Genomic DNA, 24,588 nt, shown 5'->3' on the forward strand with positions numbered 1-24,588 from the left:
AGCCCAGCTGATTGGTGGTATGGCTGTGGTCACTGTGCAGGTCGGTCTGGATCAAGGCCGGGCGATCGTCTCAGTTGCATGATAATGATAATAAAGGCATTGAGATTACCAGTAGATATTATGTCAAGTACGATATGAAAGCTCGAGTAGATTCAACACTAGACATACCTAAAGGTAATAACATACAACTCCCATTAGAAATAGTAGTACTATAAGAAAAAATCAAGTCGGCTCGTACATGGCTCTGAAAGCAAAGAGGACATGAAACATTGAATTATGGCGAAATTAGAAAAGATTAGAAAAATAAACCTGCGTTGCGCCGCAATATCATACCACATGTCATCTAACTCAGAGCTCTTCAGGGGTGAACTCATCTTCGTCGCCAAGAACTTCCGGCATCGGGGCCACTTTCTCCTGGACCTCGGGTTCGCCTTGCTCCGTCTCGCCGTCAAGCAGAGCGGCCAACTCATCGGCAATCAGGCGCGCAATATTCCTTCCCATCAAAGCACTCGTTTCCATGGTGGAGATGAAGCTCTCGATGCCCGATGTGTAGTACACCCCGCTGCCGACAAGGGGGTCTTGGAAGGTGACGCGAGGATACTCGATGGGGTACGAGTGGAAGATGTGCGGATAGTACCAGGATATCGGGCTGATGGCCACACCCTCTTCTTCAACGGGCGCGCCTCCATCTTCGGAGACGAATGTGTCGGGGACCTTGGCACCGAGGATGGCTGACAGGAACTCCGGGGTGAGCTTCTCCGGCGAGAAGACCTTGTACAGATACTCCTCCTTGAGAGTTTTCGGGTTTGTGATGGCCCTGAGGGTGCTGATGGAGTAGAAGCCAGCTTTGCCTCCTCCAGCAGCGCCCTCTTTGGGTTCTTCATCAGGGCCCAACGTGGTGAGGACGGAGTCCGGGGTCTTGGTTCCAGGAGACATGTTGAAGTACGACGGAGACAAACGGAACGGGGAGCAGAAAAGTGTGACGTGCAGCTTCGTATACGGGATTTCGTCGATGGCATGCTGCAAGACGTCCCCCTTGGCAGTAATGTCGGCAAATTGCCACGGGGTAGCGACGACGACCTTGTCAAAGGCGACGGGATAGTGTTCTTCGAGTATCTCGGCGTCGGACCGGGTTGGCCTGGTGGAAAGAATGTACTTGGCATCCGCGCCTGGCCCTGTGTTGTTCTTGAAAGCAATCGAGCCGACCTGGGTGTTCCGGTGGACCGTCGCATTACTGCGCTGCAGCATCCTGTCGAAGACTTGCCAGTTGCCTCCAACGATCTGCATGGCACCCTCGGAAGCCAGGGAAACCTAATGAGGCGTTGATACTGTGCTACATGGGCGCCGGAGTGACGTGACTAACCATGGTCTCAACCCCGTGGATGTATTCCAAGTTGGAGGCGTAGTTTACACGGGTAGCCGCTTGAATGATGTCTCGCGCGAAGAGCTCCGATATCTAACGCATTTGGTCGCCATTAATTAGGGATTGGATATCGAAAGCCAGAACGGATAAGCAGCATACCTCATTGTCGGCGAGAAACTGTGCACCAGTGGCTCCAGTGATCTTCAGCAAGTCCAACTCCTCGAGCCTCTGGGTCAGAGAGAGGAAAGGAAAGTATGGCTCCTCGTAAAGCTTCATGAAAGTCTGCAGGGTGGACTGGACAAGCTTCTGGGTCTTGTAGGGCGCCATTCCATATCGCCAGAACAGCTTGGCCAGATTCCACCAGCCCCACGACTGAGAATTCTGGGTGAAGACGAAGTTCTCGCCGTTCCAAATACCGAGGAGATCGTCTGCTGCCGAATCAGGCTCCCTCAAAGTGAGGTTGAATTCCTGGGTTGCATTGAAGATAATTTGATTCGATTCAACGAAAATGGATGCTCCGAGCTCCACGGCCTCCAACGGCTCATCGTACGGATAGGTGATCAAGGTCCGGCCACCAACACGGTCGGTCTTCTCAAAGAGGGTGATGTTAACCGTCAAGCCCGCCTGCTCGGCAAACTGCTGAAGATAATATGCAGTTGCAGTTCCGCCAGCCCCGGCACCTAGAAGCTGTTAGTCTCACGTCCCGGCATTACGTTGGCGGTGGGATCAGTCTCTGGGAACCCGTGGAGGGAGAACCACCGAGCTATCGAGATAAGGATGGTTTACACGGGAAGAAATGATATTCGACTTGATATAAAGTAAAAAAAAAAAAAAAAAAAACGAACCGATGACTGCGACTTGTTTGACCCCGTCGTCTACAATGTCATTGTCGCCCACCGAGGCAGTCAGGGTAAAGGCTGATAGAAGGCTCGATAACTGAGACCACATGGTGAATATTAATTAATCGGTAAATAAAGTAGTAGATAGGGTAAGGGAGCGTCTAGAATGAAAAAGTATCTGTAGATTATATTACGACATTATACGAGTTGAAGTGAATCGGTAGTAACGGATGAGAAAGGGGTTTCAGGATGAAGCCGCCAGCCCCTCGATGTTTGCTTACGATTCAAGGGGGAGCAATGTTGTTGCTGTAATACAAGTTACATCAGTGCGCGCAATCACGTGGAGTATGACAACGCAGTAAAGTGCCCCGCCCAATATCGCCAGCCTTTCATTGGCTATGCACCGAACCCCCAACCCACCTTAGGTCACCGCCTTCGAATGGCAGAAAAAAGTTCCCGCACCTTCGGAGCTTCTTACAGTAACAGGGCGCTAGGGTCACATCTACCAACAGGGAAAAGCACCACCCAATAATAGTCGGCTAGTAAAACAGACACCGACGACAAAACCACCACGAGCACCATAGGCCATCATCAAGTCGGCCATTTATTTCAGTCACCATGTCTGCGGCACAGTTGCTTAATCCAAAGGCCGAGTCGAGAGTACGTCGACCATGTCCCTCCTTGTACAGTCAACGCCACTGCTAACGGACAAAAGCGGCGGGGTGAGGCTCTGAGGGTCAACATTAGTGCTGGCGAGGGTCTGCAAGATGTCCTCCGATCCAACCTGGGCCCCTTGGGCACTCTGAAGATGCAAGTATACTCTTCATTCACGATCTTCTTCCTCTTCTTCCATCACTAACCAGTTTGCAGGCTCGTCGACGGCGCCGGACAAGTACGAGTGGCCCCCCTATATTGCTTCCGCCACGAATGGGCATACTGACGACTGGCCAGATTAAACTCACCAAGGATGGAAACGTTCTTCTCAGAGAGATGCAAATACAAAACCCGACGGCCGTGATGATTGCCCGCGCCGCCACCGCGCAGGACGACATTTGCGGAGACGGCACTACCTCGGTGGTGCTGCTGGTCGGAGAGCTTCTCAAGCAAGCCGATAGATACATTTCAGAGGGCCTGCACCCCCGTGTTCTGACGGATGGTTTTGAGATTGCGAAGAACGAGGCGCTAAAGGTAAGAATATATTCTCGACTGGCATGTGGAGTTGGGCTAATAGAATGCAGTTCCTGGATCAGTTCAAACTCCCCAAGGAGGTGGACCGCGAGCTTCTACTCAACGTCGCCCGCACCTCTCTCAGCACCAAGCTCGACAGCAGCCTCGCCAACAAGCTGACTGCGGATATCGTCGACGCCGTCCTGGCCATCTACCAGGCCCCTGCGAAGCCCGACTTGCACATGGTTGAGATCATGAAGATGCAGCACAGGACAGCGTCTGATACCCGATTGATCAAGGGCCTCGCCCTCGACCACGGTGCCAGGCACCCCGACATGCCGAAGCGGCTGGAGAACGCCTTCATCCTGACGCTCAACGTGAGCTTGGAGTACGAAAAGTCGGAGATCAACTCGGCCTTTTACTACTCGAGCGCCGAACAGCGGGACAAGCTCGTCGAGAGCGAGCGCCGGTTCGTGGATTCCAAACTCAAGAAGATTGTCGAGCTGAAGAAGGAGGTCTGCGGCAACGACCCGAAGAAGAGCTTTGTCGTCATCAACCAAAAGGGCATCGACCCCCTGTCGCTCGACGTCCTCGCCAAGAACAACATCCTGGCGCTGCGGCGAGCCAAGAGGAGGAACATGGAGAGGCTCCAGCTCATCTGCGGAGGCGTGGCCCAGAACAGCACAGAGGATCTCAGCCCCGACGTCCTCGGCTGGGCGGGTCTCGTGTACGAGCAGCAGCTGGGAGAGGAAAAGTTCACTTTCATCGAGGACGTCAAGGACGCCAAGTCGGTCACCCTCCTGATCAAGGGTCCCAACGCCCACACCATTACCCAAGTCACCGATGCCGTCCGTGATGGTCTGCGCAGCGTCTACAACATGATCGTCGACAAGAGCGTGGTCCCCGGCGCCGGTGCGTTCCAGGTGGCATGCGCGGCGCATCTGAAGAGCGATGCGTTCGCCAAGACGGTCAGGGGCAAGGCCAAGTGGGGTGTCGAGGCATTTGCCGATGCCCTGCTCATTATTCCCAAGACTCTGGCTGCCAACGCTGGCCATGATGTCCAGGATGCTCGTGAGTTTCCCTTTTTGTTCTAACCTTGGCCTTTTCCTCCTTTGTGGACACCGGTTAACCCAAGCATAGTTGCGGACCTGCAATACGAGCATGCTGATGGCAACGTGGTTGGCCTCGACCTTGCCACGGGCAAATCGATGGACCCCGAGTTGGAGGGCGTCTTTGATTCGTTCCGAGTGTTACGGAACTGCGTCGCCTCGAGCGCCGGCATTGCGTCGAACCTGCTGCTCTGCGACGAGCTGCTCAAGGCCAGGCAGATGGGTAGGCAAGGCGGTCCGGGTCCCGGCATGGACGGCCCCGAGGAGTAAGGTAGTAGGAGGCAGACATGACGGTCGATGGGATACGGGCATGGTAGATAAAAGGACCTGGACTTTAGACTTGTCACCCGGAATGATATCCACCGTGTTGCATCGGTCTGCAGTGCTCCCAGTGAGCGTCATTTCAGTATCGCACCTCGCCTGCAAACTATCCATTTATTCGTATGCCAAAAGACATCGTTATGACTGGATTTAAGTATGCAAGCTGGAAGCATTGTTTTATTGCGATAGATTGCACCCAGCCCCATGCGTCGACCTGGCCATCTACTTGTACACTACCCTCCCCATCAAACGATGTCCCTTGACGCTCTCATTTCATCGTTGATATTATTCAGTATTTCACCACCTCGAGGCACAGGTGCCCTTTGGGATGCCGGGGCTGCTAGTGATTTGCCCGCTACGATTATTCATGAAGTGATATGAGCAAAGACGTGATTCTTATAAGTAGTCAAGACTAGTCAACCTGTAAGTGTACCCGAATGCCTTTCTCGTCAAGTTGATGCGTAATAGAGGAATGGAGAAAGGGGAAGAGATGCGTACGTACTTTACGGTACCATAGGGCCGCGATAAGATAACGACCCCGCGATGCGATTCGAAAAAATTGTGCCCCACGTCAAGCCCAAGCCCAACTGGAGTCTGGCAAGGAGGCATCTTGCGACTTTGACAGCACCACCATGGCATCCTACGATAGTGATTCGGATTTTGACGAGGAGTACACTGAAACCACTGTGCTTCTCGGCTATACATCCAAAGATCCCGAGGATGACACCATCAGCCGTCTAGGTGGCTCCCCAGTACGCTGCGATCCCCTATATCTTCTATAGAGCTTCTGACTTTCTTGGGTGGCTAACCAAGGAGCCGGATAGGAATGGCTGGACCCTGACAAACCGCCATCGGCCGCACTAGCGAGGTGCGGAGTATGCAAGGACATGATGGTTCTCCTACTACAACTTAACGGAGAACTCGACAGGTTCCCCGGCCACGAACGCCGTCTCTACGTTTTCTCTTGCCGAAGACAGACTTGTCGCCGCAAGCAGGGCAGCATCCGAGCACTCCGTGGGAACAGGATAGACAAGCAGGTGGCGGCAGCCGCAGCTGAGGCTGCTGCTAAGGAAGCAGAAGAGGCGAAGGCCAAGAAGGAAGCAGAGAAGGCCAAAGCTGATGGGCCGGGTTTGGGAGAGGCCCTCTTCGGCACCAAATCGCTAGGCGGATCAGGAAGTGCGGGGAACCCTTTTGCGACCGCTGCAAACCCGTTCAGCTCGGGTGGGAGTAGCAATCCGTTTGCTACGTCGACGACGTCCAATCCTGCTCCCGCCGCCGCACCTGCGAAAGCAGCCGAACCAGCAACTCAACCCAAAAAGGAAGAAGGCACAGCCACGTCTCTATCCAAAACCTTCGCGGAAACCCTCAGCCTGAACAACCCCCAGCAAACCGGGGGTCCACCTCCACCCCCGGAGCCATGGCCTGCGTCCTCCGCCCTGCCCAAACCGTACCCGGTCTCCTACATCTCCGACGCCGAGCTGGAGGTTCTCGATCCCGAGCCCCCGCCGATCCCGCAGAACGTGCGCGTGGAAGAAGTCGACGATTCGTCCGCGGGCGATTCCGGCGCCGGCGGGGACAAGGATATCTTTGAATCGTCCATGGACGCCGTCTTCCAAAAGTTCGCCGACCGCCTCGCGCAGAACCCGGACCAGGTGATCCGGTACGAGTTTAACGGCCAGCCTTTGCTGTATTCCAAGGATGACTCGGTCGGGCGGGTGCTTTCGGCGGCGGCGGGGACGGGGCGGAGTGGGATGCCGCGGTGCGGGAATTGCGGTGCCGGTCGCGTGTTTGAGCTGCAGCTGGTTCCGCAGGCCATCACGGAGCTGGAAGCTGACGAGCTTGGGCTCGATGGGATGGATTGGGGTACCATTATAGTGGGAGTCTGCGAGGCGGATTGTGTGCAGAGGGGGGTGGAGATTGGCGAGGTCGGTCATCTTGAGGAATGGTGCGGAGTGCAGTGGGAGGAACTTGCTACGAACTGATACCTGGTTCTTTTCCGCCTCCAATATGGCTGTTGATACTTCCAGGGTCACAATTTGCACTTGGATGACATGGATGACAAGTCAGTCCACAACAGAATATCATGCAAGACTTTTCGCATTCCTCATGCCCGGGTGTCCATGATCCCCTCGTAATCCACCGGCCCCGACCCAAGTTCCAAATAGCCAAGTGAAAAAGCTAAGCAAAGATAAATAAAACGCCGTTCATTTGCCGTCATGCTGCCCATAACCCTGCCGGAAATCTAAACCATGTGACTCGCCACATCAGACAACCTCCTCCCATGTTCTCCTGATCACCCTAGAGAACATCTCCACGTTGACATCCTCCCTAATTTCGGTCTTCATCGCTTCATTGTCAGGGTTGCTAGGGATGGACACGGTGCCCGACTCGCCGACCTTCCAGCCCGCCACCTCGGTGACGAACTTGACTGTGGCATCGGTGCTGAGGCCAAGCCACGACTCGAGCTGAGCGAGGTTCACCTCGCGGAAAGCCTGGGATACGAGGACGGCAATCCGCTCCCGGATCGTGTCCTCAAAGCCGGAGATGTCGGCGATGAGGTCGGCGACCAGGTCGTCACCGTCGACGGCGTTCCAGAAGCGGGCGTACTGGGCGCCCTCAAGCTGGGAGTTTAGGGTGCGGAGCTTGGCGATGGCCTCGCCGAGCTCGCCCTGCGCGGCCGCCGAGGGATTAATGAGGTGGAGCCCAAGGGCGAACTGGGCCGAGGGGAACTGGGTGATGGCTTTCACAAGCACGTTGGTCACGACTTCATCTTTGAGCCGGTCAGGGTTGAGTTGGTACCTGCCACGACGAGACGCATCAAGGTCAGCGACAATGATCTTCCCATAAGTAAAGCGAGAGAAAAAAGGAAAAAGAAAAAGGGGTAACGGGTTGCAGTCAGAATGGATAGTTTTGTTTCAGTAAACGGTGCAAGGTCCAAACCCTCACGTCCGTCCTCAAGCTAATAGGAAACGTTGACATAACTCATCACATAACCCAACGATGAAATGAATGCACGGAAGGAGCCTGAACAATGAAGAATGGGGTAGGGTAGGGTAGGCAGGCACTCACAGCTTGAGGAGTGTCCGGTTGGCATTGGAGTCGCAGAAATTCTGCTCACACTGCTCCGTCAGGTAGGCCTCGAGGGTCCCGACGGCCTCGGGGTTGTACCTCTCCAGGCCATTGATGATATTGAGAATGTATTCGGGCCGCTCGGGCGGATCTTCGCCGTTCATCTTCGCAGCGTCGTCGGCGGTTTTCGGCGTCTGACTCTGGTGATGTCGAAGGGGAAGATCTCTTTCAGTGGGGCAGTCGAGGAAGATTTCGACGGATGTGTGCGCAGCCAAGTCCAGAAGTGGATTAGCGTCGGAGGCGGATAAAATGAACTCCGACAGTTCCTGGTCTGTGCTCCACCGTATTACTCAGTAGCCGTGACCGCGTGCTGGCGCGTTGCAAAGCGTCATTGACAGACACCATTTCAGGGCAGGGACCGATACTGTAGGTACGAAGTATACAGCATTAATGCAACTCCATGTCACGTCGAATCGCTGCTCAAGAGAAGAAATTTACGGTCTCATTTGTTTGTCTTTGGAGACAGCTCGCCTCTGCCAGCTCCCTCCTCATTTCTTCTCCATGTGTCTGGCCCATGATACGTAAACGATGTCAAATCCAGCGAAGAAACGGAAGCTCAACGATAGCCGAAGCTCGTCCGCCGTCCCAGCTCGCGGCTTGGAATACTTCTTCTCCAAGCAAAGGCGGAATGGCGCATCTGAGTCTGGTGGTCGTGACAGTGCAACCCCAGTGGCAGCCGATGACAGGCCAGCGCACGAGTTGGCCGACGAAGAGCTCGCAAGGAAACTCCAAGCAGAATGGGACCAGGAATTTCAAAATGAGAGACCTGTAGAACCTGGTACCGTGGCATTGTCTTCGCGTCAGTCCAGCTCAGCATCCAGTCCGGAGAAGGATCTTCCGGAATCCAAACCAGAGCCTTTACAACCAGAGAGGAAAACACTCTCGCTTTCTTCTGTCGCCAATGCAGAAGATACCGTCTCGTCGTCCATTCCATTCGATCAAAGTCCCCTGACTTTTGACCCGTCAGACTATACCGCCAAACTCAGGGAGCATTGGGCTACCGAGGACGGGAATGCTTCGTATGCTCTGCTCACAAGATGTTTCGTGTTGGTGAACGGCACTCAAAGCAGGATCAAAATCGTCGATACGCTAGTCAATTTCATCCGGGTCCTCATAGAAGCAGACCCAAGCAGTTTGCTCCCGGCTGTTTGGCTGACGACGAATGCCATCTCTCCCCCGTACATTTCGTTGGAGCTAGGCTTGGGCGGCTCTGCCATCTCCAAAGCACTCAAAAACGTATGTGGTCTAGATTCTCAATCATTGAAGAGGATTTACGACAAGTACGGCGACGCCGGGGACGTTGCCTTTGAGGCCAAGAAGAAGCAGAGCTTCACGCTTCGAAAACCGAAGCCGCTGACTATCAAGTCGGTGTACCAGTCGTTGGTCAAGATTGCCAACAGCCAGGGTCAGGGCAGTGGGGAGGTGAAACAGCGTTTGGTCGACCGTCTGCTGCAAGACGCGAGAGGAGGAGAAGAAAGCAGATACATTGTCCGGACGCTCTGCCAGCATGTGAGATGAATTCCAACACCCCGCCAACCCCTGCTGGAATTCCGTCGCTAAAGTTACGTTCCAGCTTCGTATCGGGGCAGTGAAAACGACCATGCTCATCGCCCTCTCCAGAGCCTTTCTTCTCTCCCGGCCCGCTGGATCTGACTTTTCGCTGCGGTCTCGCGCAGACTTAGCCAAGCTCAAAAAGGAGGAGCTGGCCGAGGTGTGGGCCAAATCGGAGGAGATTGTCAAGGCGTGTTTTGCTCGACGTCCAAACTATAATGACCTAGTCCCGGCGTTACTGGAGATTGGTGTGTGTGAGGAGTTGCTGATTCGGTGTGGGCTCACATTGCATATTCCCCTCCGTCCAATGCTGGGCAGCATCACTCGGGATCTTTCCGAGATGCTCATAAAGTTGCAGGGACGAGATTTTGCCTGCGAGTTCAAGTATGACGGACAACGTGCCCAGATTCACTGCGACGACAAGGGAAATGTCAGCATCTTCTCCAGGCATCTCGAGTTGATGACGGACAAGTATCCTGATCTCGTCGCCCTGATGCCCAAGATACGGGGCGAGGGGGTCGGTAGCTTCATCATGGAAGGCGAAGTGGTTGCTATTGACACGCAGACTGGCGAGCTGAAGAACTTCCAGACACTGACGAACCGCGCGAGGAAAGACGTCGCAATCGGAAGCATCCAAGTTGACGTTTGCCTTTTCGCCTTCGACTTGATGTTTCTAAACGGCCAACCCCTTCTGGATCGGTCGTTTCGCGAGAGGAGGGAGCTCCTACGCTCCATGTTCATTGAAGTCCCTCGCAAATTCACCTGGGTCAAGAGTCTTGATGCTACCTCTCAAGATTCGGATGCGGTACTGGACTTTTTCAAGCAGGCCACAGATACAAAGTGTGAGGGCATTATGGTCAAAATCCTTGACAATCTGACGGATGTGCCCTACAAGGAAGACGACACGTCCGAGTCTACGGGGCCAACAGAAGAAACAGAAGCAAGGAAGTCGAAGGGAACCAAAGTCAAGCAAGACGCAGGCGGAGACGTGACGGCGAGGAAGAAATCACGACGCAAGCCGCTGCTTGCGACGTACGAACCGGACAAGCGTCTCGACTCGTGGCTAAAAGTCAAGAAGGACTACCATTCCAGCTTCGACACGCTGGACATGATACCGGTGGCAGGCTGGCATGGGCAAGGTCGCAAGGCGAGATGGTGGTCCCCGATTCTCCTCGCCGTGCGCAACGAAGACAGCGGGGCCCTCGAGGTAGTCTGCAAATGCATGTCCGGTTTCACCGACGCGTTCTACAAGGCCAACAAGGAATTCTACGACGACGGCACGGGGGGTAGCGGCGAAAGCAAGAACACGCACTCGTCCAAGCCGGCGTTTATCGAATACTCCGGGCCCGAACCCGACGTGTGGTTCGAACCGCTGGAGGTCTGGGAGGTGGCGTTTGCGGATATTACGCTGAGCCCGACATACACGGCGGCGATAGGGCTGGTGAGTGAGGACCGGGGGCTTAGCTTGCGGTTCCCGAGGTTTTTGAAGAAGAGGGAGGATAAGGGGATTGATGAAGCTAGTACGAGTGAGTTTCTCGCAGGGTTATGGAGGAAACAAGAAGCGAAGGCGCCCGTCGCTAAAGCAGGGAACGGAGGGGAGGAGATGGACGAGGGGACGTGATGGTTTGATGAGCGGTTGCCTTGGCAAGCGCATAGCCGAGATTCAGTTGATTTACTGGGTTCGTTTGGGATGGATATGTAGAGCGACTTTGGATTGACATGAAGGCCATGTTTTCATGAATTGAGAAATAATTAGAGGAGCAGCCCGAGCAGGTGCAGAAGAACTACAGGATTTCAAGAGCATTAGGCAGTCGTCGGAACTGTTTCTTCACCGTCAACGATGGCGCATTATCGTTCCACAAAGCTTTCCATCCACCCTGTTCCCTACTCCGTACAGATAGAGCAGGCTGCAGCATTAGAGTGTCTTCTCATGCTGGGTATATCGGAGTTTATGAACTCGGATTCCTACAACGGCCCAGGGTGCATGATATTCCTGTGGCCTTACCCATTCATCCGAGAGCCCCATGTGCGGATTCCTAGTTTATAGGTCCTTACTGTGGTGGGACCGAGGCGTGGTGGTCACAGGGCGATGGACGTTCTGGTAAGTCGTGTATCTGGCGTGAAAGACTTCATGCGACGACTGTCATCTTGGGGCATTCATCCTCTGAGCCATCAGGCTAAAGACGGCCACCGAGCCCATGAAAAGGACAGCATTGTAGAACTAGAAGATCCGGAATCAATATCGAGGCAGAGATAACACTCCCGGGCAACTCACAGCCTTCCGTGATACCGCCCTCTCTTCATTATCCGTCCTTGCTTCAATGAAGAGGCGGCGGAGATTCGGGAGGTTCGCCTAGGATCCGGTCAGGTAATGATTGACACCGACGATCTGTGTGACCCTTATAGTAAACTGACATACCATGGCTTGTTTGTCGGAGGCCAGAGGCGTTGGGATATACTTCGTCCTTGGGCAGTAGACTGTCGAGACGAGAGCTTGCGAGATCCAAGCGGACGGAGGTACAAGCGAAGGACAAAAATGCCAAGACCCAAGTACCGAGGTACCCACTCTCGTTATAGTATTACATTCTGAATTGCATATTGTAGCACATAAGCCTCTATCCGAGCGGCTCCACAGAAACTAGGCTACCCAAAAGGTCATCTGTTCAGGAGCGATCTCGCTTTATCGAGCGTGTCTCTTGGGCCTTGGCAAATCAACGACGACACTCCTGCGGACAACTCCATTTCGGCGACATAGGCTGCACGACAGGCCGTTGCAGAGGGCGGTCGTATTGTATTTACCAAGCGGCTGACGGACGCCCCCTCGTCATCTTATATTTCCCTTCACACTGTCAAATCGAGTCCTCGTGCCCCTCCATCACCTGTCCCTTTGAGCGCCTGCAGTCATGGCGGTCAACCGCATTCGGGGGGCCTTTAGTGCGCCTCGGAAGGGAGAGACGTTCGAACTACGGGCTGGCCTGGTATCGCAATATGCCTACGAACGGAAAGAGTCGATTCAGAAGACCATCATGGCCATGACACTGGGCAAGGATGTGTCTGCGCTGTTTCCAGATGTCTTGAAGAACATTGCAACGAGCGATCTCGACCAGAAGAAGCTCGTCTATCTGTATATGATGTAAGTGTCGACGTCGACAGGAAAATCCGTGTATCCTGCTTTGCGGCGACTGACCGACGATTAGGAACTACGCCAAATCACATCCCGACCTTTGTATTCTCGCCGTCAACACCTTTGTCCAAGATGCGGAAGACCCTAATCCCCTGATACGCGCGCTTGCCATACGGACGATGGGATGCATTCGTGTGGATAAGATGGTGGACTATATGGAAGACCCGCTAAGGAAAACACTACGAGATGAGTCGCCTTATGTTCGGAAAACGGCTGCGATTTGCGTTGCGAAGCTATTCGACTTGAACCCAACGACGTGCATCGAAAACGGTTTCCTTGAGACGCTGCAGGAACTGATCGGGGACCCGAACCCGATGGTAGTTGCCAACTCTGTCCAGGCGCTTTCGGAGATTCACGAGACGGCCCCGGAGACCAGGGCGCTTGTCATTACGCCGGCGACGCTCAAAAAGCTGCTGCTCGCGCTGAACGAGTGCACGGAATGGGGCCGGGTTACACTTCTGACGACGCTGGCCAACTACACGCCGACGGAGGTCAAGGAGTCGGAGCATATCTGCGAGAGGGTCACGCCACAGTTCCAGCACGTCAATCCCAGCGTCGTACTGGCCGCGGTCAAGGCCGTCTTCATCCACATGAAGCACCTCAGCCCGGAAGCGGTGAGCTCGTATCTAAAGAAGATGGCGCCTCCCCTGGTTACGCTGGTGTCGTCGGCACCGGAAGTGCAGTACGTGGCGCTTCGCAACATCGACCTGCTGCTACAGGCCAAGCCCGACATCCTCAGCAAGGAGATGCGGGTCTTCTTTTGCAAGTACAACGACCCGCCCTACATCAAGCTCCAGAAGCTCGAGATTATGGTCAGGATAGCAAACGAGAAGAACTACGACCAGCTCCTGGCGGAGCTGAAGGAGTACGCGCTGGAGGTGGACATGGACTTTGTCAAGAGGGCGATCAAGGCGATCGGGCAGGTGGCGATCAAGATTGAAAGCGCAAGCGAGAAATGCGTCAACGCGCTGCTGGACCTCATCGCGACCAAGGTCAATTACGTGGTGCAGGAAGTGGTTGTGGTCATCAAGGATATCCTCCGGAAGTATCCCGGATACGAGGGGGTCATCCCAACGCTCTGCCAGCACATTGACGACCTGGATGAGCCGTCGGCGAGGGGATCCTTGATCTGGATTGTGGGAGAGTACGCGGAGAAGATTACCAATGCGCAGGAGATTCTGTCCGGGTTTGTCGACATTTTCAATGAAGAATTCACCCAGGTAAGAATGATTGATGTCGCCTCGATGCCTCGATCACCATACGGTAGCTGACGGTTTTCTTGAACACCAGACACAACTACAAATCTTGACGGCGGTGGTCAAGCTTTTCCTGAAGAAACCCGGTAGCAACCAAAGCTTGGTGCAGAAGGTGCTGCAGTCGGCGACTACGGACAACGACAACCCAGACATCCGCGACAGGGCGTACATTTACTGGCGGTTGCTGTCGGGCGATCTCGAGATAGCCAAGCAAATCATCCTTTCCCCGAAGCCTCCCATCGAGACGACGGTGTCCAGCCTGCCGCCGGCACTACTAGAGCAGCTCCTGTACGAGCTCTCGACGCTCGCATCCGTGTACCACAAGGCGCCCGAGTCGTTCGTCGGCGCGGGCCGCTTCGGGGCCGACGAGATTCAGCGCGCCGCCATCCGGGAGCAGCGGCAGGAAGCGGCCGAGAATCCCATCGCGGCTTCGGTGGCGGCGGCGGCGGCATCGGGTAGCGGCACGGCGTCGTCGCAGAACCATGTCGAGAACCTCCTCGACATTGACTTTGACGGGGCGGCGCCCGCGTCCACGGAACAAGGCGGCAGCGTGGGGACGCCGGATAGAGTGACGAGCCCCGCTGGCGGTGCTGCCTCTGGTGCGATGGCGGATATGATGGGCCTCTTTGACGCGCCGCCACCGGCGCAAGAGCAGCCGTCGGGGGTGGCGGGGCCTTCTTCGGGGTCGGGATCCGCGGCGGGGGCGGGCCTGAGCGGGGGCATGAGCGACTTGATGAATGGGTTCGCTGATTTGAATTTTAGCGGCGAAGCATCGAACCAGCCGTTGCCGGCAGCCATGCAACTACACCAACAGACCAAGTCGGAAACGACAAGTACAGGCGGGGAGCAGAAGAAGACGACGGACGATCTTTTGGGTCTGTTTTAGAGGGGTGGTGGAGGGGTGCGTAATGGGGACTTTGAATCTGCGCATGGAATCCCGGTAATTGCGTAGGAACAGCGCGGACAAAAGTCGAATACAAAAACATTACCGACGATAGTACAGCGGGGGCCTCTCTCGTCAACAGGGTTCTAACTAGACTGTGACCACATGGCCTAGCAGTATCGCGCGGCGTATCCAGTCTCTCCGGCCGGTAGTTTTATGTGGTATCATGATACGACGCTTCTTCTTCTCTTCCATCTGACTGCCCTGTCCTACTCTGCTGCTCTGCTACTCCTTGACGCCCTCCACCTTCCCATCGACGGTACCGTCTAGTGGAGGGCCCTCGGTGGCGCCGCCGTGGGCGGCTTTGCTGCGCTCGAACTCGGCGGGGGTCTGGCACTTGGCGCTCCAGGCATGGATGCGAGCGATCTCCTCCTTGAGGGCGGCGTTGACGAGGCGATGGCGCTTGAGGGAGGTCTGCTTCTCGAACTGCGGGGATACGATGAGGGAGGTGAAGGATTGGCCGCAGCCGCCTGGACCACGGGGTTAGTAAGGGCTGGGAAGAAAGGAGATGGGAAGCAGAAGACGGTGGAGGAAAGAGAAGAACGTGGGGAGATGGCGATGTATGCGATTCGGATTCGGGATGACGCGGGGCAGGTTCTACATGAAGCGTGGACGTACCGGACATATCGGTGATTTCGACGTGGACGGCATTCAGACGTTCGGTGATGGCCTCCTTTAGGGAGGCTTCTGTTATTTGGTCTGACATTTTTTCGGGGATTGGGACGGTAGACCGAGGAGGAGGAACTCGGACATTGACTGGTCTTGTCGGTATGAATTGAACTTGGTGGAGGGGTGATGCTCAGATCTGATTGATAAGATAAATGTTCGTGTGCCCCACAAAACGACTGAGTCAGCAGCGTCGACGTCACTCGAAACGGTTCGGTTGTGGTACTTGGTACTTGTACTTGGTACTCAATAGAACGGACAAGAAACGGAGCAGTTCATTCACCTTCATCCACCGTCCTTCGTTCAGCCGACCAACCAAAACCACGTTCTCCGAAGTTGAACCATTTATTGTATTTGGTTGATTCAGTTGAGGAAAGAATCAAAGAGAGCCAGACTGCCCATGCGTTCAAGGCTAGCATCACGCCACCCGAGCCGCCATCATCTCATCACCAACGCCGGTGCAGCTTCAAAGACTCGGACACTACGACTACAAACTCTCATCCCCAGGGCAGGCCCCCTAGCATCGAACCGTCAACTCCATCCCCGCGTTCTCGGGCGGACGTTCACCTCGACTCCCATCTCCCGCTGCGGCCCCTCCAACTCGACCACGTCAACCGCGAAGATGGCGGCTGCTAGTGCCAACTACCGATCGCCCGCCTTCACCCAGTTGGTGGTGGGTGCCATGAGGAAGCAGTGCGTCCGTCTTTACCACTACACTCCTGATGGCTCCGGACCTGGCCCTGCTGACTTGCATGCCGCGTAGTTTCCCCGAGGAGATTGCTGACCGTTCATGGGATAATGTCGGCCTTCTTTTCGGAAATATCGAGACGGGGTCAGACGAGACCAAGTCGCCCGTCGTCCTCGTCACCAACGATCTCACGTACGCCGTCGCCCAGGAGGCTATTGACAAGGGTGCCAGTGTCGTTGTGAGCTACCGTATGTTCCCTCTTCCTCGTTGTCTTATCCCGTTTCCCTTATTCTTTACTGTGTATCACATTTTCCACGCATTGGAGTCTTGGTAGTCTTTGCTATTCCCTTCCACGTCTCACTTTCATCCTACAACCCCACTGAACCCACTGACACCCACTGCCTAATAGACCCCATCATCTTCTCCGGCCTCAAATCCATCACCACAAACGACCCCCAGCAGGCCACCCTCCTCCTCCTCGCCTCGCGCGGCATCGCAGTCTACTGCCCGCACACCGCCCTCGACGCCGCTCCCCAGGGCATCAACGCCTGGCTCGCCGACTCGCTCGCCGGGGACGCCCCCTTCGACCGCACCGCCGCGACCCCCAACCCTGCCCCGCCCGCCGGTTTCGAGGGCGCCGGCGCCGGCGGCGTGCTCCGCTTCCCGACCCCGCAGAAAGTCGGCCGGCTCGTCAGCAACCTCGCCGCGGCCGTCGGAATGCGACACGTCATGGTGGCGGCGCCCGACCGGGACGGCTGGCGGGAGCGAGAGGTGCGCTCGGCGGCCGTGTGCGCCGGCAGCGGCTGGGGCGTGGTGGGGGGTGCGGATGCGGATGTCATCGTCACGGGCGAGGTGAGCCACCACAACGCTCTGCAGGCCGTGCAGCTTGGCAAGGTGGTCGTGACGGTGTTCCATAGCAACTCGGAGCGGGGGTTCCTCCGGGAGAGGCTGGTGCCGTTGTTGGAGGGGGAGTTGCGGGCGACGGTGCCCCAGGCGAGGGTGCTCATGAGTGAAGTCGACCGCGATCCGTTTGAGATTGTCCAGGCGTGAAGTGAGCCGACACCGTTGTTCAGGTGGGTTTGTGTTGCAGAATAGAGAATGGATAACTGTGTCCATAGACTGGGAACATAAGAGTTGTTATGGTAGAGAGTCCACGGATACTCCATCCATGTAAGGTAACGAGCCCAAGCTCGATTAAAGAGGACATCGCAAGTCGAACGTGAGAAGTTGTAGCGGTCAGTGACATGCCGTGTGATGGATGTAGTCATCGGCCGGGTGAAAGAAAGCCGCGGGGTGGTTCAGGGATACGCCATGGCAAGTACGCTTCGTCCGGCGAGCAGATGATCCATAGCATGAGTAGTCGACATACTCAAAACCGCTACCGTTCTTCCCCCACGCTGTCTGTCGACGGACTTTTCACCCTCCCCACAGCGGCATCGCCCTCGTCCAGGCACTCGAGCACGTCCTTGCCCCCGATACCCTTGGCCTTCCACACCTCCAGCAACCGTCGCGGCATGTCCCACTGCTTTCGAGCCTCGGCCACTTTCCCTTCCGCGACCAGCTTCCGCAACCTCTCGGGCGTGTCGAGCACTTCCCTGGCAAGCCGTCTCGCTCTCCGTTGCTGCGCCAGCGCGTCGTCTTTCTCCCTGGCCTCGGATCCCGGCGCGGGTACAGTCGCGCGTAGGGTTTCCCGTATGGACGAGGCTTGGGCGTATATCTGAGCAATGGCCGGGTCGAGGGTTGCAGCCATGGGGTTCAGGGGGTCCATGTTGGCTCGCATCTATTCGAGTCAGTTCCTCCAAACTGAAAAGAGAAAACGAAACAAAAGAAAGACCATCTTGGGCTCACCTTGTGTATTGTCTCGGTGGCAGAAATCAGTTTCGAGTAGTTATCATACACGAGGGCTTTCTTCTCGGCATCTAACGCCCTGACTTCGCCTAATACTCGCGTGTATAGCTTCAACAGGTCCTCGAGAGTGCTGTTCTCCAGCGCCTTTTGGACATGGGCGTCGGCGTCAAAGTTGGGTGCGTCGAGCTCGCTGGTAGGCACTTCGGACTGCTGCGTCACCTCCAGCGTGGGAGTGGACGGAGCAGATTGCTGTCTCTTGATGTTGTAGTATTCTCGAAGAGCGGCGCGGTTGGCTCGCTTACTCTGAGGCCCTGCTGCGGCCGGCGTGCCCGATGGGAGGGTGTTGGGTGTGGCAGGACGCGGTGAGCTCGCTTGGGAGCGGGAGGCCTCCAGGGACGGTCGGCTCGAGGGTGTCGGCGAGAGCGGTTGGGAGGACAGACGGCGACTAAAGCGCGTTACGGATGGTTCTCGGGGGGAGGCAATTGTCGACATGGTGATGCGCGGCAGAGGCGGAGATGATGTTGCGCAAGGGATGGGTAGGCGGCAGGATTGTTGACAGATTTGTGATCGTTTGGAACAATGAATAGCTTCCTTTCAAGACTTCGATTGATTTGTTTCTCTCGAAGGGCAAGTCGCAAAGTGTTGTATCAGGGTGAACGGAGGATTGGACAGAGATACAAAGGAAGCCATCAGGTGGCCTGAAGGGAGCTTAGCGGATCACGTGGTCACGTGACTTTGCACTCATGGGAAGTGACTTGATCCTTTTCTCTCTGATCTCATCTCTTGAACCTATGAACGCGATGAAATTATGGACGGTCATACTCAGGAAGCATACATCCCAGCTTGCAAATTCTCCCTTGGTCCGTTTTACAGCCAAGATATTAATGGTCATTGTCCTTTGGGTTTTCTATCCGAGTGACATTCCAGACTGGATGAGCACCCCCACTGCGCCCCCACGCTATTCTCATCCCCCATCCAACCCCCACCTCAGCCCTACGCTACCACTCCCTCATCCATATACGGATTATTCCCACTCTCACCACCATCAAAACTCTTCCTCTTATCAACTCTTCTCATATTCCCACAGCTTTGCCCACGACCTCGGATCGTCTCCACTATGCCCTCCGGCAAACAACCTCACTAACCCTTCTCACTCAACTCTTACAATGGACCTACCGGCCCAGCTCCGCCTGGCCCTACAGTCCTCCAACCACCCAATCCCCTCGCAAACCTGGCTCACAGCCATCGTAACATCGCGCACCCCCCCTCCACCATTCCAATCCCTCCTCGCAACCGCCAAAGCCCGCCTCTTAGCCGCCGACCTCACCACCCCAGGCCTCCTCGACCCATCCCTCGCCACCCCCCTCCCCGAAAACGTATCCGACCCCAACCTCCCCAGCCGCACCCTCACAGCCGACGTGCACGTCCAAGTCGTCGACATTGAGAACCTGTCCCGCAGCCGCTGGGAGCAAGTCGAGGAGCTCGAGGCCCTGGAACGCGGCGAGGGCACGCGCGGGAGGGAAATCATCCGCCTTCCCGCCCCAGGCCAGGGGGACGATGGCAGCGGCGGCGCGGACCTCGGCGACGAGGAAGGGGAGAGCCAAGCTTCCGCGGCGCATGCGCGGAGGACCGCCGCGAGGACGGGTGGGACTGCGCCGGGCGGAAGCAAAAAGGCCACGCATCGCCTCGTGCTGCAGGATCACGCCGGGAGGACGGTGTATGCCCTCGAGCTGAAGCGGGTGGATCGCATCGGCGTCGGAATTACTGGTATTGGCGAGAAGATGATGTTGAAGAGCGGGACGGCCGTCGCGAGGGGCGTGGTGCTGCTAGAACCCGAGAACTGTGTCGTGCTCGGGGGGAAGATCGATGCGTGGCAGAAGCCGTGGCTTGAGGGTCGGCTGAAGAGGTTGAGGGAGGCAGTGGGGAGCAACCCGTCACCGACATGAGTGGAGTCACGCAACGAAGTGGACTTGGTTCCACGGCTAAACAGACACGTTGGTGGTGTATGGAGTTTAGAATGATACCCTTGATTTCGACAAGAAATGCCCCCACTCCGCCAAGATATCCTGTCATGATAATTATTGATGCTCCCGTCACAGCCATATTTATCATTCATCATCCGTTATGTAAACCATCTAAATCTGTTACGCCTGGTCCTCCCATATGCCACCTTAATGCCCCGAAATCGCATCCCCCAACGCTGTCCATCCATCCCGAGCCCACGGAGCCAGGAAGATTGCCGTCTGCGCATCCGCCGCCTTCCCTGCTCCCGCGTACGCCTTGGCCAGGTCCACAGCATCCAACGGGCCCCAGGGCGGGATCGCCTTCATCGCCACGTTGAGCGCCATGTCCGCCGGGTGTACCTCACCAGTCGCGTCCGCCAGCTTCGACCACCCGTGCGGGAGGTGCGGATAGAGCATAACATCCGTCTGAATCTGTGTCATGGCCTCGCCGTCCTCCTGGTCGAGGTCCCCCCCTTCCGCCCCCCCGCTCAGTGCCGCCATGGCGCCCAGCACCTCGCCCACCTGCTCCTGCTCGGCCGCCGAGACGCCGTCGCTGGTCCGCAGGCCCTGGAGCTCCGCCACCACCGCCTCGACCGATTCCTCGTCGTCGTCGAGGAGCGCAATCACCCCCAGCAGCAGCACCGACTGCACGTGGTCCGGCTGCTTCTCAATCACCTCGAAGAGCGCCCCGCGCGCCCTCTCGCGCGATTCCTCGGTACCCGTGGCCCAGAGGACCTGCGCGAGAAGGCACACGGCGTCCGGGTTATCGTCCGACTCGTGCAGCGCGGCCTCGAAGCACGTGACTGCCTCGTCCACGTCGTTGCTGTAGTACTGCGACAGCCCGACGGTGAGATGCGCCGAGAGGCGCGCCTTCTTGCGCTCTTCCTTGTTCAGCTCGTTGTCCGACTCGTCGTCCGAGAGCTGGACGGCCATTTCACCGCACTCGATTGCCTTTTCGTATTCTCCCGTTGCAAGGTACAGGCGCGCCAGGTCCGTCTTGGCCAGGGCGAAGCGAGCGAGGGATTGGGGCGACTCGGTGTCCTCGTAGTCGGCCTCGAGTACACTGCAAATGTGTTCCAGGGTCGAAACGCCGCCGAAAGGGTCGTTGGCGCGTTCCCGGAAAAGGGTAGACAGATGCCCATACGCTAGGTCTTGGGGTCGCAAGTTCCAGAGCTGGCCGAGAGCAAAGATGGGCTGTATAAGAGAGGCGACGTTGAAATTCGCGGGGTTGGTGAGCATGTGGTCGAAGACGGCCACCGAGTACCGCCGTCTTGTCAGGGTGGAGGAGGATTCTGCGATTTCCATGGCGTGCGTGAATATGCCCCTGGCTTCCTTGCCGTCCCCGACCAGGAGCGCCACGAAGGCTTGGCCGAGCCAGGCGTGGGCGTAATCGGGATCGGTCGATTGCGCTCTCGTGAACGCCTCGTTGGCGAGCCGAACGTCGTTCTGCATAAGCGCCAGCGTCCCCAGGTTCGTCCACGCCACGGGGCTCCTCTCGTTCAGATACAGACTGCGAATGAACGAGTGCTGGGCCACGGCCGGGTTGACCTCGCATACGACCACGCCGAGCGCGTTCCAGAATTCCGAGTTGCCAGCTTCCAGCTCGATAGCCCGCTTGAAACACCGCATGGCAGCCTTGAGATACGCACTCAGCTTCGTCTTGATGCTCGGCGACAGGCACGCATGCGCCCGGTGCTCGGCCCAGCCCAAGTTGTAGTACGCCACGGCCTGCGCATGGATGTCGGCGGCAGACTCGTGTATCGCTCGCTTGTGGCACAGAATCGTCGCATGGATGGAACGAGTCAAATCCACACCAAACTTCTCATTATCGGCAAACAGCCCCTTGGCGGAAACGACGCCCATCCCAACGTTGTCGACATCAGTCAGGACCTCGTACGCGTTGTCGGGACCGTCCTGCAAAATAGCCATGACAGTCTCGGCTGGAAAATCGGCCGTCCGACTCAGTACGGCCGAGAATACGGAGCACGCATCACCTAGAGCCTTCCAGTAATTGAAGTTGCTCCTAAACTTGGCGTCCGCTGTTGAGGCGAATGCGATGGTATCCATGGCGAGCCCGACGGATTTGCCAAAGTGGCCCTTCTCGATACCGTACAACGCATTCTCGACCATGGTCTGCATCAGTGCTATAGCGACACCCTCCTCGGCCGGTCGGCCGTCCAGGACTTGGCGGTACAGCGCGATGGAGTCGTCAAAGTCGCCCAGTTCTCGCTTGATGTTGGCAAGCATAAACTTGGTAAACCAGGTATCGCCGAGGCGCTCGGCGTCCATCGTCTCTTCCAATTTCTGGGCATTGAGGATGGCCTTGGTGCCAGCAATGTATCGACCGGACGAATAATAACTCTCTCCGAGACCAACCCAGCAATGGTAATCCTCCGGGACGATCCGCAAAGCCGACTGGAACGAAACGATGGCCTTGTGGAAGTCCTGCTTGTTCAGCTCTGCCACGCCGAGAGCCGCAAACGGCCAGCTGATGCCCTTCCTCTTGGAACCCGGAGGCGGCTTGACCTTGCCCGAGTCCACCACTCGCTGCGCCACCAGCTCGACGCGGTCCCAGTCTCCCTCGTCGGCGAACGACCTCGCCAGTCTCTCCGCCGCGAGGACTTCGGAAGAAGAGAGCTCCACGGCTTTCTGGAAACACCGCCTGGCTCGCTTCCTATCCCTGGCATAGTCCGCATAGTACAGACCGAGGCTCGTATAGGCGGGGGCGAGGTTCAGGTCGTTCTTCAGAGCGCTCAGGAAATAGGCGTAGGCCCCCGTCCGACTCTTCCGCGCGGCTTTCGAGGTATCCAGGTTCCACACACAAAAGCCGAGCCGATACTGCGTCAAGGCGAGGAGCTCTTTCGCCGACGAGCCACGTTCCTCAATCTTGGGCAGCGCATCTTCGAGCTCGGCTCGAGCCAGTTCGTAGTTTCCCTGTTGAGCCTTGACCCATGCTGCCTCGGTCTTCACGCGCATGTTGGTGGGATCCCTCTGAACGGCCCGTTCCAGAAAGTCGACTGCTTCATCGTACTCCTCCTCCTCCCCATAGATCAGGCCAATGCCGATCAGCGCGGGCGTCGAGGATCGGTCATGGGACAGGACTCCTTCAAATAGGCATTTGGCTTCGGCGTGGTGACGCGGAGACTGGTAGAAGACGAGCGCCGTCCCCATGTACAGGGCGAAGGCGTCTCGGGTATTCTGAAAGACCATGCCCGTCTTTACACTCTCCGCTTCGAGATGCTTGACGGCTTTCCGCATCAGCTCTACGTTGCTCTCGTGTTCCTCCAAGTGCTGGTAGTATTCGCCCATGAGCCGATACGCGAAGAGGGAGTCGGATGTGGCGATTCCGTCCGTCATCATGAGGAGCCTGTCCTCATCGGTGACGGGAACCATGGACACACCTCCTCCGTCGTCGTCTTCGCTCTCGTCTTCGCTTTCGCTGGCCTCCAATTCCGCAGGCGCAGGTTTGGGGAATGGCGACAAGCTGCTCGTCAGGTAGCCAGTCACTACCTTGTATGTATCGCTTTCCGGGAAGAGTGTGCAGTAGTCTCGAAGAATGTTGACGTCCCAGTCTTTGATCTCGGCACCATCCTTCCAGTCGATGACAACGTCCCAGGCGAGCCGAAACGGATGCTTGATAATAACCATGTCGAGAGACAGACGCAGCACCATCTGCAGCGCGCCGGCCTTTTTCTCCCCGGCCGGCGCCACAAGGAGCCAATCGTGCCACCATTGGAGGAGCTTCTCCTCGTATCGACGGCGCACTTCATCATCGTTGGTCCAGTTGATGAGCTGCTGGTAAATGTTGGGCAGCTTGCTCTGGCCCAGGACTTCACGCCTGACGTCGATGGTGACTTCGTTAAGGCGAGCGCCGATCCTAGTCCTCCGCTCTCCAATGAGGGTGTTGATCCGTTTCTTCTCGTCGGCTTCGATGATCTGGGCCATGGTGTCGTAAGTCGTCGCAGGATGCGGCACGCGGCCTTCGAGGGCGGCGTAAATGGGACTCTCGGGGAGGATAACATCGAGGGCGTCGACGTACTGGGCTCGGTCGCCATGTAGCTTGACAAAGTCAATGAACTTGTCGATGACGTCTTGGCACTTGTACATCTCATCAGCCTGGTGCCAAATCTCGGCCAGGCTCAAGGCAGCTTCTCGATAGCTGGCAATCTTCTTGGGACCCTGCTTCTCGTAGAGCTTGATGAGGCCCTGCCATGCCTGGCTGTCCTGAGGCTTGAGGGATGCGGCTGACTTGTAGGCTTTTTCCGACTCGTCCAATCTGCTCTTCTTATCGAGCGCGAAAGCGAGAAATATAGTTCTGCGTAGATATTTAGCGATGGTGCCGATGGGTTGAGGCGACAGACGAGAGGAAGGTAGAAACTCTGTACCCTTGGTGGTTCCGTGGCTCTCTGTCGAGAAAGTCATTCGCTTTCTCAATGACATCGTCCCATTTGGACTGCTTGACCAAGTCGGCTATCGACTTTAGCTGGGCCTTGACACTCGACATCTTGGCGGTTGGTAAAG

General features: G+C 56.5%; 11 protein-coding genes across 11 annotated transcripts; 6 read left to right on the top strand and 5 right to left on the bottom strand.

Annotated features, from left to right (window-relative positions):
* Positions 1–124: 124 nt before the first annotated feature.
* Positions 125–2,411, bottom strand: ACRALDRAFT_1066149 (uncharacterized protein). The gene is made up of 4 exons (XM_071017289.1): positions 2,209–2,411; positions 1,523–2,043; positions 1,364–1,456; positions 125–1,311 (listed from the first exon to the last, which is right to left on the bottom strand). Exons 1-4 carry the CDS (start codon positions 2,309–2,311, stop codon positions 349–351), a joined length of 1,680 nt encoding a protein of 559 aa, XP_070871105.1. The 5' UTR covers positions 2,312–2,411; the 3' UTR covers positions 125–348.
* A 276-nt stretch (positions 2,412–2,687) lies between these two features.
* ACRALDRAFT_1083653 (uncharacterized protein) lies at positions 2,688–5,068 on the top strand. Its single transcript, XM_071019484.1, has 6 exons — positions 2,688–2,862; positions 2,918–3,012; positions 3,073–3,094; positions 3,154–3,390; positions 3,441–4,440; positions 4,510–5,068. Exons 1-6 carry the CDS (start codon positions 2,821–2,823, stop codon positions 4,746–4,748), a joined length of 1,635 nt encoding a protein of 544 aa, XP_070871106.1. The 5' UTR covers positions 2,688–2,820; the 3' UTR covers positions 4,749–5,068.
* Positions 5,069–5,431: 363 nt separating this feature from the next.
* On the top strand, positions 5,432–6,781 carry ACRALDRAFT_1083654 (uncharacterized protein; the record flags this gene model as incomplete). The annotated part of the gene is made up of 2 exons (XM_071019485.1): positions 5,432–5,551; positions 5,624–6,781. 2 exons carry the CDS (start codon positions 5,432–5,434, stop codon positions 6,779–6,781), a joined length of 1,278 nt encoding a protein of 425 aa, XP_070871107.1.
* Positions 6,782–7,063: 282 nt separating this feature from the next.
* ACRALDRAFT_2114281 (uncharacterized protein) lies at positions 7,064–8,032 on the bottom strand (the record flags this gene model as incomplete). The annotated part of the gene is made up of 2 exons (XM_071023675.1): positions 7,064–7,598; positions 7,869–8,032. The coding sequence occupies 2 exons, from the start codon at positions 8,030–8,032 to the stop codon at positions 7,064–7,066; spliced, it is 699 nt and encodes a 232-aa protein (XP_070871108.1).
* Positions 8,033–8,456: 424 nt separating this feature from the next.
* ACRALDRAFT_1045257 (uncharacterized protein) lies at positions 8,457–11,076 on the top strand (the record flags this gene model as incomplete). Its single annotated transcript, XM_071015391.1, has 2 exons — positions 8,457–9,437; positions 9,502–11,076. Coding segments are annotated over 2 exons (2,556 nt in total), but the record flags the coding sequence as incomplete, so codon positions are not given.
* Positions 11,077–12,382: 1,306 nt separating this feature from the next.
* On the top strand, positions 12,383–14,805 carry ACRALDRAFT_2114400 (uncharacterized protein; the record flags this gene model as incomplete). The annotated part of the gene is made up of 3 exons (XM_071023683.1): positions 12,383–12,612; positions 12,677–13,883; positions 13,954–14,805. The coding sequence occupies 3 exons, from the start codon at positions 12,383–12,385 to the stop codon at positions 14,803–14,805; spliced, it is 2,289 nt and encodes a 762-aa protein (XP_070871110.1).
* A 282-nt stretch (positions 14,806–15,087) lies between these two features.
* On the bottom strand, positions 15,088–15,568 carry ACRALDRAFT_1072970 (uncharacterized protein; the record flags this gene model as incomplete). Its single annotated transcript, XM_071018047.1, has 2 exons — positions 15,088–15,332; positions 15,481–15,568. 2 exons carry the CDS (start codon positions 15,566–15,568, stop codon positions 15,088–15,090), a joined length of 333 nt encoding a protein of 110 aa, XP_070871111.1.
* A 582-nt stretch (positions 15,569–16,150) lies between these two features.
* Positions 16,151–17,266, top strand: ACRALDRAFT_2030318 (uncharacterized protein; the record flags this gene model as incomplete). Its single annotated transcript, XM_071020655.1, has 3 exons — positions 16,151–16,221; positions 16,292–16,464; positions 16,551–17,266. 3 exons carry the CDS (start codon positions 16,151–16,153, stop codon positions 17,264–17,266), a joined length of 960 nt encoding a protein of 319 aa, XP_070871112.1.
* Positions 17,267–17,594: 328 nt separating this feature from the next.
* Positions 17,595–18,556, bottom strand: ACRALDRAFT_1072972 (uncharacterized protein; the record flags this gene model as incomplete). The annotated part of the gene is made up of 2 exons (XM_071018048.1): positions 17,595–17,996; positions 18,065–18,556. 2 exons carry the CDS (start codon positions 18,554–18,556, stop codon positions 17,595–17,597), a joined length of 894 nt encoding a protein of 297 aa, XP_070871113.1.
* A 674-nt stretch (positions 18,557–19,230) lies between these two features.
* ACRALDRAFT_1072973 (uncharacterized protein) lies at positions 19,231–20,010 on the top strand (the record flags this gene model as incomplete). The annotated part of the gene is made up of 1 exon (XM_071018049.1): positions 19,231–20,010. One exon carries the CDS (start codon positions 19,231–19,233, stop codon positions 20,008–20,010), a length of 780 nt encoding a protein of 259 aa, XP_070871114.1.
* Positions 20,011–20,235: 225 nt separating this feature from the next.
* On the bottom strand, positions 20,236–24,571 carry ACRALDRAFT_213563 (uncharacterized protein; the record flags this gene model as incomplete). The annotated part of the gene is made up of 2 exons (XM_071024096.1): positions 20,236–24,496; positions 24,522–24,571. The coding sequence occupies 2 exons, from the start codon at positions 24,569–24,571 to the stop codon at positions 20,236–20,238; spliced, it is 4,311 nt and encodes a 1,436-aa protein (XP_070871115.1).
* Positions 24,572–24,588: the final 17 nt, after the last annotated feature.

The sequence above is a fragment of the Sodiomyces alcalophilus genome (assembly GCF_042370955.1).
Source record: "Sodiomyces alcalophilus JCM 7366 unplaced genomic scaffold ACRALscaffold_10, whole genome shotgun sequence".
Lineage (NCBI taxonomy): Eukaryota > Fungi > Ascomycota > Sordariomycetes > Glomerellales > Plectosphaerellaceae > Sodiomyces > Sodiomyces alcalophilus.

Bases quoted from the DNA above. Each gene is read 5' to 3' on its own strand.
- ACRALDRAFT_1066149 (XM_071017289.1), bottom strand. From the start codon at position 2,311: ATGTGGTCTCAGTTATCGAGCCTTCTATCAGCCTTTACCCTGACTGCC. The intron at 1,457-1,522 runs GTATGCTGCTTA...CAAATGCGTTAG, and splicing joins AGTTTCTCGCCGACAATGAG to ATATCGGAGCTCTTCGCGCG. The intron at 1,312-1,363 runs GTTAGTCACGTC...ACGCCTCATTAG, and splicing joins TCCACGGGGTTGAGACCATG to GTTTCCCTGGCTTCCGAGGG.
- ACRALDRAFT_1083653 (XM_071019484.1), top strand. From the start codon at position 2,821: ATGTCTGCGGCACAGTTGCTTAATCCAAAGGCCGAGTCGAGA. The intron at 3,013-3,072 runs GCAAGTATACTC...ACCAGTTTGCAG, and splicing joins CCCTTGGGCACTCTGAAGAT to GCTCGTCGACGGCGCCGGAC. The intron at 4,441-4,509 runs GTGAGTTTCCCT...ACCCAAGCATAG, and splicing joins CCATGATGTCCAGGATGCTC to TTGCGGACCTGCAATACGAG.